The sequence below is a fragment of the Oncorhynchus mykiss genome, chromosome 7 (assembly GCF_013265735.2).
Source record: "Oncorhynchus mykiss isolate Arlee chromosome 7, USDA_OmykA_1.1, whole genome shotgun sequence".
Taxonomy (NCBI): domain Eukaryota; kingdom Metazoa; phylum Chordata; class Actinopteri; order Salmoniformes; family Salmonidae; genus Oncorhynchus; species Oncorhynchus mykiss.
The window spans coordinates 81,349,223-81,360,289 of record NC_048571.1 but is presented as its reverse complement, the minus strand read 5'-3'; the positions used below and the strand labels follow the sequence as shown (position 1 = coordinate 81,360,289).

Sequence of the window (11,067 nt, the reverse complement as noted above, 5' to 3'; positions counted from 1 at the left end):
ACTCAAAAAGCCGGGTGGCTGATTATCAGTTGTTTTACTGAAGACGTGAGAAACAGAATTGTGGCGTGTTCTCACATATTGGCCATATTTTCTTTGTGAAATACACATGACATATTACGCTCATTTTTTACAGGAATTATACATTATTTCTGCACTAATGTTTAGAACCATTTACATTAAAAAGATGACAAAATATTTGACAATGTAATACATTTTAATAGACAGTACTCTAATTCAAATATTTCATAATGTATTACATTTGCTTTTTATCTAGATAATGCAACCAAATTATTTTAGCTTCACACTCAATATATACAGTATTGATTTAACATCAGTGCATGGTTCATTTTGCCTGTAGTAAAAACATAAACAGCAATCACAATATTAATATGTAATTATTTCATTGTAAATCAAGATGGACCCTGTAAGATTAATATCACTCTTACAGTACATAACATTAGTCAAACACCTCTAAAGAGGATATACAGCGCAGGAACAGTGACAGCAAGCGCACCGTAAGCCAGAACAGTGTTGTACATGGTAGTCTGGCTTATTGAGGCCTCAAGTCTTTTCTCCGTCTGGTCAAGACCTTGCATGACGCTCTTAGTGTCGCAAACAAACATCTGGGAATCTTGCTGACTTATAACTACTGACGGCTTTTCTTCCCTATGATAAGTCTCAATCAAGTTTTGAACAGCCAGAAGTTCTGATTCCACCTTCCCAACACTCTGTTCAAGCTGACCTAGCTGTGGCTGGATGCCTTCTATAAGACTCTGTGCTTTCTGACTATAGAACAATATCTCTTTCAGAACTGCCTCGGAGGCACTCGGAGAAGGCTGGGGTGGAACCACAATGGGTTCCGGAACCTGAACAGCCACTGGCTTCTTCACATCCTTCTCAGCTATCACCTGAGCTGCTCTATGCTGAAGAGTAACCCTCAGAGTGTCTATAAGGCCTCTCAGCTCCTGTTGTTGAGACTTATGCATACCGGCCTGAACTTTTATAGCCTCCTGTAGACTAACAGGTCCTTTCTGAGCCTCCAGTAGTAAGGTCTTCAGCTCCTGTAGGCGTACTCTGTTGATATAGGTTGACCCCATGACCCCTATCAAAGCTCCGAGCACTGAGCCTATCACAGACCAGTTCTTTGTGCGCTCCGCCCGAGTCCGCTCTTTTTCGTGGCTCTCACGCACACCAGCTGAGAATAAGGCAAACTTCTCTCGTTCTGCACCCTCTGCATTCTCGTAGGCTGTCCGCAGGCGACGCTCCTCCTACAAAAGTGAGAATGTCTTATTTTATTTATTAGAAATGTATACAACAACTAAAGTCGCCAATGTGAGTCTCCTCAACTCAAGCACAACAAACTGCTTTGCAGCTGACACTGTGTGTGTGCGTCTGTGTGTGTGTGTGTATTTTCATGGGATTGGGCAATGTGACAGCAAAAATATACAGTCATATTCAACAATGGATTGTACATCTGATTATGTCTATTAACAGTATTACCTGCAGCAGCTTGTGCTCCAGTGTGGCCAGCTCAAGGTAGTGGGCCTCCTCTCGTGAGACCCGATCCAGTCGGTCCCTCACCTCCTTCAGCTTGACCTGTAGGGCCTCCAAACTGCAATGGGCTTCGCGCACCATGCCTCTGGCCACCATGAAGGCCCTCTCTGCCTAAATATACAGATGATTAGAAATGTAGGGAAAGTATATGATCTGACCGGAAAAACCTCAGAGGCCTTAGTTATAGACCTTAGTTATAGGCTATGGGTCTTGAGCTGTTCAGATTACAAGTTTAGGAAACTGTGTGAGAAATAGAAACGGGAGTTTCCCTGACTACTTGACCTGAGCAGGAAGAACTCTGGGCACTAGTTATAGGTCTCCAGACAACACCTATACACAGGACCCAGAGTTTTCCCTCTTGTAAGGTCATGTGGTCAGGAAAAACTAAGCCTCAAGTGATGAAATAGGGAGATACTGTTAGAGAAAAATACCACAACCTTCAGTTTCCTGACTTGCCTTCCATACGGACTTACCTCTGTGACTTGAGACTGAGCATCTCGGACTTCATTCAGGCCAACAAACTCCTCGTACCTCTCCCACCAGTAGTTAACTGTGTTTGAGGCCGTGCTCACTGACTTCTGTCCCCACTGCTTCCCCAAGTCGGTCAGATTCTGTATTGTAGCCACAGCACGCTCTTGAATAGGAACAACAGGTTTGTCTGCTCCGTCATCTTTTGAAGATGGCGGCGGCGGTTGTTGTTGTGTGCTGTAGGCCCTGCTGAAAGACACTGTCCCTCTAACCGTGCCAGTGATGTGGAAACGGTAGAGACATGATGTTCCATGGCACCATGGTAGGAGCTGTTTACCTCTGTACCTCATTGAGAAGCCAGTCGGTTATATTCACTATGACGCTAAAGCACAAGACATTGGAGCTGCCACCTGTGTACAAAAAAATAAAAAATAATAATAATGAACAAGACAGTACAGTAGTCAAAGCCTGTTGATGTTTGATGTATCAATGAATGTTTATCAATGTTTCGACGTAGCTGTCAAAAATGATTGAATAACTCCAGTTAATAACGTTACAGTCTAGTTCGCTAGAGTTAGATCTTCCAAAACGCCACTATCTTAGTTACTGTACTTTGTATCCCCCTGGCATTTCCTGTATCACCTCTGCTTCAAATATGCTGGGCTATCTAGAGGATAATATCTACATTTCTGCAGCACTGCAGAAGCTCTGTTGACCTCTACAATGCTGGTGTTAATGGATTCATTGAAAATCTATGGCCATTTTGGATGTCATCCATGATGCAGTGGTTTAGACGCCCAATGAATTACCATAGATAGCGGCCTAGCCAGCGTAGCTACCTAGCTAGCAGCTGAGTTTTCAAACTTGCTTTAGGCAACACAGGGCTAAATACACATCATGTTTTAATCCTGGCTATTGCTCTCTGGTTTGTTTGTTTTTTGTACATAATAAGAATAATCACGTACCGGTTGTCTTCAAGTATTAAGCAAATTATCAGCTGGTTACAAAACGTAGAGAGTAATTTTATAATAAAATGTTTATGATCAGGCACATCACAAACATTCTGCATCCGGTTTAGAGTGGAAGTAAGGTCCTAACAGCGCGGATTAGAAACAAAGATTGTCTAATATATTGCCAAGATAGTCAAGTGACCGCTCTGACAAAGACAATACGCGTTCTCAAATATGTAAGCAAAGATTATGGATATACTGACACGTCTCTGCCCTAACATTCGTTGTCCACAAAACGTCTGTCTAGCTCCCGCCTCTTTCTTTCGATTAGTGGATCTCATTTTTATCATATTTTTTTGAATATTTGAAGAGGGTTGTTGACGTCAACAGCCTGTATTCAATGAAGAGAGACGCTATATATTTATTTAACTAAGCAGGCAAGTCAGTTAAGAACAAATTCTAATTTACAATGACAGCCTACACCAGCCAAACCCGGACGACGCTGGGCTAATTATGCGCCGCTCAATCACAGCCGGTTGTAATACAGGTTGGAATCGAACCCGGGTGTCTGTAGTGACGCCTCTTGCACTGAGATGCAGTGCTTTAGACTGCTGCGCCACTCGGGAGACCTATTTTATGAGTATGTATTGCAACCTCGAGACAACTCCAATATAAAGTGTTTTTTCTCAAAGTTTCCGGAATGTTACGTGTCCTACTTATATCAGTACAGTCATAACAACTTAAGCATTATGAAACTTCAATTCGATCAAATAAACCTCACATAGCAAATAAGCCATTCATTTTTTGGTTGACCAAATTCGTCACTCTCTCATTGACCTCCGTTTGAAAACCCCATGCTTGGTGAGCGAAACAAACGAAAATAGCCACCTGCTGGAGGGAGACAGATTTTCCACCGAGTTGGGCCTCTTCCTCTTCCTCTCTGATGTAAAGCATGCAGGAAGAGACCAGATCAGGTGGGACCATTCTAGTCAATGAGAGAGTAAATAAACATGCGAACAACAGGCCAAAGAGATAGATATAGCTAGGACTCATCTTTGTATCTGTGCCATTATAGTGTCTACGACAGCATGGGCAGCGTCATTGAGGCTATCTCAATTTTAAAGCAGTCCATCTTATTTTTCTTCATTGGCAGATTGCTCCCAACTCAGGAATCACCACCCAGTTAACTCCTTTAAAATGGTGGATGCCCTCATTGGCAATGTCATCACTATAACAGGTTATATCCATGATGACTGGCGCAGCGGTCTAAGACACTGCATCTCAGTGCAAGAGATGTCACTAGAGTCCCTGGTTTGAATCCAGGCTGTATCACACCTGGCTGTGATTGAGAGTTCCATGGGGGCACACAATTGGCCGGGGTAGGCCGTCATTGTAAATAAGAATTTGTTCTTACCTGACTTGCCTAGTTAAATAAAAAATTGTATTCTATTTATCTCCATAGTAACAGTCATAACTCTGATATAAAGAGTGTGTTTGTAAATTCAATCTGGAGTGCCAGAATGTGCTATGGGGTTCATAAATTCAGAGCATTGTCAGTTTGTAAATTCAGAGCGCTTTGCTCTCGGAGTGTTCAGAGTGCACACTGGGTGCTCTGGCCAAGGAGTAGGGTTGATGCAATCATTCTGACCTCACAATGGCAGTCAAGCACCAAAGCTAACTGGCTAACTTGTTAGCTACTTCCAGACTCAAATGAGAGAACCTCACTGACCATTTTACTTACCCTGGTAGAGCTGGTTAGGCAGTGTTCATGTTATCCAGAGCATTGGTGACTGTAACTGTGCTGCTGGAAACAATTTAATTACATTTTTTGCTGATGTTAACTGACACCGGCCATATTCAATGGTTGTTGAGCGTTTGTAAATTCGTCAGTTGTTCTGCGCTCTGGCACACTCAGATGAGAGTGCTCTGAAATCGGAGTAGATAGCCAGAGCGAATTTACAAACGCACCCAATGTTATTAATTTTTCAAAAATGCTGAAATGCCATGTGACTCCACTTATATCAGTGCAATTATAACAACCTAACTAACTATCATGAAACTTCTACAAAATCAAATAAGCCTCAGGTGGCAAATTAGCAATTTTTTTTTTATTTTTTTTAACAAATTTGACACAATGACCTCCATACAAACATTCCTCACTTCATGGGCTTATTTTGGTGACCGAAGAAGTAGGTGACAGTCAGGTGAAATCCATAGATTAGGGCCTAATGAATTCATTTAAATTGAATGATTCCCTTCTATGAACTGTAACTCAGTAAAAGCTTTGAAATTGTTCAATCTTGCGTTTATAATTTTGTTCAGTAGATATGTATATGTACAGTACCAGTCAAAAGTTTTAGAATACCTACTCATTCAATGGTTTTTCTTTATTTTTACTATTTTCAACATTGTAGAATAATAGCGAAGACATCAAAACTATGAAATAACACATATGGGATCTTGTAGTAACCAAAAAAGTGTTGAACAAATCAAAATATAGTTTATATTTGAGATTCTTCAAAGTAGCCACCCTTTGCTTTGATGACAGTTTCGCAAACTCTTGGCATTCTTTCAACCAGCTTCACCTGGAATGCTTTTCCAACAGTCTTGAAGGAGTTCCCACATATGCTGAGCACTTGTTGGCAGCTTTTCCTTCACTCTGAGGTCCAACTCATCCCAAACCATCTCAATTGGGTTGAAGTCAGGTGATTGTGAAGGCCAAGTCATCTGAAGCAGCACTCCATCACTCTCCTTCTTGGTCAAATAGCCATTACACAACCTGGAGGTGTGTTGGGTCATTGTCCTGTTGAACAACAAATGATAGTCCCACTAAGTGTAAACCAGATGGTATGGTCGCTGCAGAATGCTGTGGTAGCCATGCTGGTTAAGTGTGCCTTGAATTCTAAATAAATCACAGACAGTGTCACCAGCAAAGCACCCCCACACCATCACACCTCCTCCACACATGCAGAGATCATCTGTTCACCTATTCTGCATCTTGAACCCAAAAATCTCAAATATGGACTAGTCAGACCAAAGGACAGATTTCCACCGGTCTCATGTCCATTGCTCGTGTTTCTTGGCCCAAGCAAGTCTCTTCTTATTATTGGTGTCCTTTAGCAGTAGTTCCTTTCCATCAATTCGACCATGAAGGCCTGATTCACACAGTCTCCTCTGAACAGTTGATGTTGGAGATGTGTCTGTTACTTTATTTATTTGGACTGCAATCTGAGGTGCAGTTAACTCTAATGAATTTATCGTCTGCAGCAGAGGTAGCTGTGGGTCTTCCTTTCCTGTGGCGGTCCTCATGAGTGACAGTTAACTCTAATGAATTTATCGTCTGCAGCAGAGGTAGCTGTGGGTCTTCCTTTCCTGTGGCGGTCCTCATGAGAACCAGTTTCATCATAGTGCTTGATGGTTTTTGCGACTGCACTTGAACAACTTTCAAAGTTCTTAATTTTCCGGATTGACTGACCTTCATGTCTTAAAGTAATGATGGACTGTCGTTTCTCTTTGCTTACTTGTGCTGTTCTTGCCATAACATGGACTTTGTATTTTACCACCCTTATCTTGTCACAACGATGTATTAAGAAGGAAATGAATTCCATGAATTTACTTTTAACAAGGCACACCTGTTAATTGAAATGCACTTCAAAAGGCTGGAGAATGCCAAGAGTGTGAAAAGCTGTCATCAAGGCAAAGGGTGGCTACTTTTAAGAATCTCAAATATAAAGTATATTTAGATTTGTTTAACACTTTTTTGGTTACTACATGATTCCAGATGTGTTATTTCATAGTTTTTATGTCTTCACTATTATTATAAAATGTAGAAAATAGTAAAAACAAAGAACAACCCTGGAATGAGTAGGTGTGTCCAAACCTTTGACTGGTTCTGTTAATTGTTTTTTCGTTGTTTGTGTGGATTTTTGATCATTATATTTTCCCGATACCGGAATTACTTTTCTTTAGTGAAGTTTTTCACCCCCGTCCAGTTGATGGCGACAATACACCTTTTGCGTGTAGTTCGCCAATAAACCAGAAGAAGAAGAAGAAGCTTATTTTCGTGGACAGACTTTGGGCAGAGTGGAATTTCTCGCTTAGCCTCTTCCTCTCTGTTAGAAAGCAACTGCGGACACGCTAGCTCAGTTGTTTTATTTAGATTTTATTGAAACACTCGCAAATATGTCCGGAAGAGAAGGTGAGATTCACATTTACATATTTGACATGCACCTCGATATTTATTTTAAGGTGAAAAGTAATACTGACGCTACTAGATAGAAAGTTGGTTAGCAACCCATGCAACGTAATGTATGTATCTAGCTAGCTGGAATAGCTGGCGAGCCTTACTACTAATTTAGGCTAGAAAGCTGAATCTTTTTAAACTGTGATGGCATTTGTATGTACCATATATGCCCATACATTGCTGTTTGCTCAAAACATCTTACTAACTGCTCCTAGGTAATACATATATCAAAGTTATTCTAGATGGTTAGCTGTGTAAAGTGTGGAACTATCCCGCATGTCATGATCAGTTTAGCTAGCAAGCTTCCTACCTTCTGAAGGCTTCTGTGTGTGACGCGCTTATGCGGTATTCATTCATTTCATTCACGATACATTGATTCATATTGATTGAATGGGATATGTTCTTGTCTCACAGGTGGTAAAAAGAAGCCCTTAAAAGCTGCCAAGAAAGCGACTAAGGAGATGGATGATGTGAGTTTGTCATTGTTTGCACGATGTTATATGTAGTCTATATCATGTAATAAACTATTCTAATGAGGGAACACTCAGTGTTTTTTTTTCTAAATGTTTGGAATTAAATAGCAGCCTAGTGTATTTCCATTGTAATCCTTATCACATTTGCTTTATGTCAAATCCAGGATGAAATGGCCTTCAAACAGAAGCAGAAAGAAGACCAGAAAGCCTTGGATGCGTTGAAGACGAAAGCAGCAGGAAAGGGACCATTAAGTAACAATCATTTATTTGTTTTTGTTGACGATCCGAATCTAATCTGGATTCTTAAATTTTTCTGATTCACTGAACAGCCAAAAGTAATCAAAAGGTGGACTTTCAATTCGCCCCAAATCTACCCAACAACCCCATACACTGATTCCACATATGCAGAGTATTATTGTCCCTTGCCTTGTGTTTGTAAGTGTTTTTTACTGCAGTGGATAACGCCCATTAGCCCAAAGAAAAAGCATTGCAAGTCAACGCTGAGCTGAGGAGAATAGCTCTAGTGATTCTGATGTCACTAGGTGGCAGTGTTTAGCTTTCTGGGTTTTCTTGACCTGTCATTCAATGTACTCTGCTTGCCACAGCTGTTTTAGTAGTCCCTCTGTCTACTTAAGTTTTCTAGAAAAAGGTAAACATATTTTTCATGGTTTTCTCATTCTCTTGATTTTCCTTTTTGTTTCAGCTGGTGGAGGAATCAAGAAATCTGGAAAGAAGTGATTATACAGTTGAAGACCATGTACTCATTTGTTGCTGAATCGCAGCCCCCTGTCAAAATCAACTCCTGTTAACCCCCCCACCCACCCACTCTATTTGTTTCATTTGGGTCCATTGTAGAAAGAGGAAAAACATGTAATGACCCTTTTGAATCATTTCCAATGTGTTCTTGTCAAGAAAGTTCTGAAATAAACTATTGTGACTACTGCAGTATTTTCACTCAATCTATATTGAGATTCTGTCAAGAAACACATCAGTATTAATTAGATCATTAGCTACACTAAACACGCATACAGTACTAATATGACAAGTATTGTGGTAAGTTCAATGTAACTTTTCCCAAGGTTGACCATCTGCATCTTCAGCACCAGTATCTCTAAATTTAGCTTCTCTGGTTGGATAAGGCTTCTTCTCCATCACCTCTTCACTCACTTCCTCTGTCCTCCTGTCCATGTACAGGGTTCTATTTCCCAGTCGCAGAGCCTGAAAATGAGTGATACTTATCTGCATTTTTCTGCATAGTTTTTTTTGTGTATGTGTGGAGTGATATTTGTAAAGATGTTGCTGTTTTGTTCTGTGTTTAATACCCTGTTTTGACAATTTTCTTTAAGAGGAAAGTTTGGGAGATTCAGAATAAAGTTCAATGATGCTGCTTAATCTGTTCTGCTGGTGTTTTCCTTTTCAGCTCTACCTCCACAGGGTAATGGTCGCTCACCTTCAGGGCCTAATACAGCAGAGTAGTTCGATGTTGAGACATGAGCCAGACGGCTCAACTTTGACATGTACTGTATTTCTATAGACGGGTTGTCACAATGTAGGCTACTAACATTTTCATTTCATCTAGTGCATTTGGAAAGTATTCAGAGCCCTTGATTTGTTTCCCACATTTTGTTACGTTAACCTTACCCTAAAATTGATCACGTTTTGCCTCTAACCCATAATGATGAAGCAAAAACTGATTGTTAGACTTTTTTTTTGCAAATGTGTTACAAATAAACATACTTTATTTACATAAGTATTCAGACCATTTATGAGACCTAAAATTGAGCTCCGGTGCATACATAGTTACCTTGAAATCACCATGTGTCTGGTGTTGTATTTTTCTTGTCAAAGGCTCATATATAGTCTTTGGTGACAAGTGCACTCAGTACCAAGCACTGAGAAACACAGGAAGAGATGAGAAGTATATATTACAGCTGTTTATTAATGGGCTTTTATTATTTGCAGCAATCTCCACCTGTGTTTCTGTCAGTCTGTCATTCACCAGAGATGGGACCAAATTACAATTTTGCAAGTCCTAAGAGATCTCAAGTCTTAACCTATACATCTCAAGTCAAGTTTCAATGAATAATGGGCAAGTCTCAAGAGTAGTCCAATGTTCCACAGCTCAGGTCAAGTCACATCACATGTCCCTAATTTGGGGTTTTGTCCTCAAGTCAATGATTAAGTGTTTTATATAAATGTCATTGCAATTGCAATGCATCAGTCATTTTGGATCCACAAGTTTTACAAACTACATCCTTTTCCCCCCACTACCACCTAGTCTTTGAACTACCACCTAGTCTTTGAACTACCACATAGTCTTTGAACCCACTGCACCGAATTCTGGGACCAATGATGCCCTGATCCAGAGGTGGCACAGGTCCCAGAGTGATGAGGACATTTTTTTTCCCTGAGGCCCTGAGCTTTTCCTAATCTGATAACCTAAGCAGGTATAAATCAGGACCCTAAAGGGTCTGACCGTGATTAGTTAGTTGTAAAAAGGGTTTTATACGGGCAATTAGACCAGATAAAAATGTTTTGCAAGACACCCTTATCCAGAGCAATTTGGGTTAAGTTGCCTTGCTCAAGAGCACATTAACAGATTTTTCACCAAGTCAGCTCGGGGATTCAAACCAGTTACCTTACGGTTATTGGGCCAACACTCTTAATCACTACGCTACCTTCCACGTAGCTGTATAGATATTTTCAAAACAGGTCACATGGTTTTGAAGAAATTCCGGCAAAAAATGCATGGCCCTAGGGAGAATGAAAACTGCCAAACAGCAGCAGCCTTGTACTTGTTCATATGAATTATATTCAACCTAGACTAACATGGGGTTTCTTTTCGCCAGGGAGCCTTGCATTCTCTGCTTTAAAATGTCTCAACACTGGTAAGGGGAAACCGGAGAGCTATAATTAAGATCCATCCAAATGCAATTTGATTTAGCAAATAACAAAGATGTGGACTCGAGTCACGTTACTTGGACTGGAGTACTACTCTGGTCGCAAATTGTTGTACTTGAGACATGACTTGGCAAAAATAAAAAACACTTGACACTCAACTTCGATTTGAGCGTCTATGACTCGTGACTCAACTTGGTCTGTAGCTGTATGACTTCCCTCCGTGGCGTCATCCCTCTAAAGCCTTTCTGTTAGCCTGCTAGCCCCGTGCCGCTAGCTGCCTGAAGCCACGCACTGGACGTGTATGATCACCCGGCTACGCATGCCTTTCCCTAACGTCACCATGCCGTGTCGATTGCTGTTCTGGTTTGTAACTATTGTTTTATTTCACTGTAGAGCCTCTAGCACTGCTCGACACACCTCGGCTAACAATTTAGTTCCACCTCCCACACACACAGTGACATCACATGGTTTAAATGCT

The 11,067-nt window shown here is 40.8% G+C and overlaps 2 protein-coding genes across 3 annotated transcripts; one reads left to right on the top strand and one right to left on the bottom strand.

The window, feature by feature from the left end:
- Positions 1 to 195: 195 nt before the first annotated feature.
- On the bottom strand, positions 196 to 3,143 carry ccdc51 (coiled-coil domain containing 51). 2 transcript variants are annotated; one of them, XM_021610725.2, is made up of 4 exons: positions 2,988 to 3,143; positions 2,028 to 2,432; positions 1,501 to 1,665; positions 196 to 1,268 (listed from the first exon to the last, which is right to left on the bottom strand). In XM_021610725.2, the coding sequence occupies exons 2-4, from the start codon at positions 2,370 to 2,372 to the stop codon at positions 462 to 464; spliced, it is 1,317 nt and encodes a 438-aa protein (XP_021466400.2). In that variant the 5' UTR covers positions 2,373 to 2,432; positions 2,988 to 3,143; the 3' UTR covers positions 196 to 461. The 2 variants fall into 2 exon arrangements, with proteins under 2 accessions (XP_021466400.2, XP_036840101.1); XM_036984206.1 differs by lacking the exon at positions 2,988 to 3,143 and adding an exon at positions 2,635 to 2,815.
- A 3,864-nt stretch (positions 3,144 to 7,007) lies between these two features.
- tma7 (translation machinery associated 7 homolog) lies at positions 7,008 to 9,080 on the top strand. The gene is made up of 4 exons (XM_021610731.2): positions 7,008 to 7,170; positions 7,630 to 7,685; positions 7,853 to 7,940; positions 8,392 to 9,080. Exons 1-4 carry the CDS (start codon positions 7,155 to 7,157, stop codon positions 8,424 to 8,426), a joined length of 195 nt encoding a protein of 64 aa, XP_021466406.1. The 5' UTR covers positions 7,008 to 7,154; the 3' UTR covers positions 8,427 to 9,080.
- Positions 9,081 to 11,067: the final 1,987 nt, after the last annotated feature.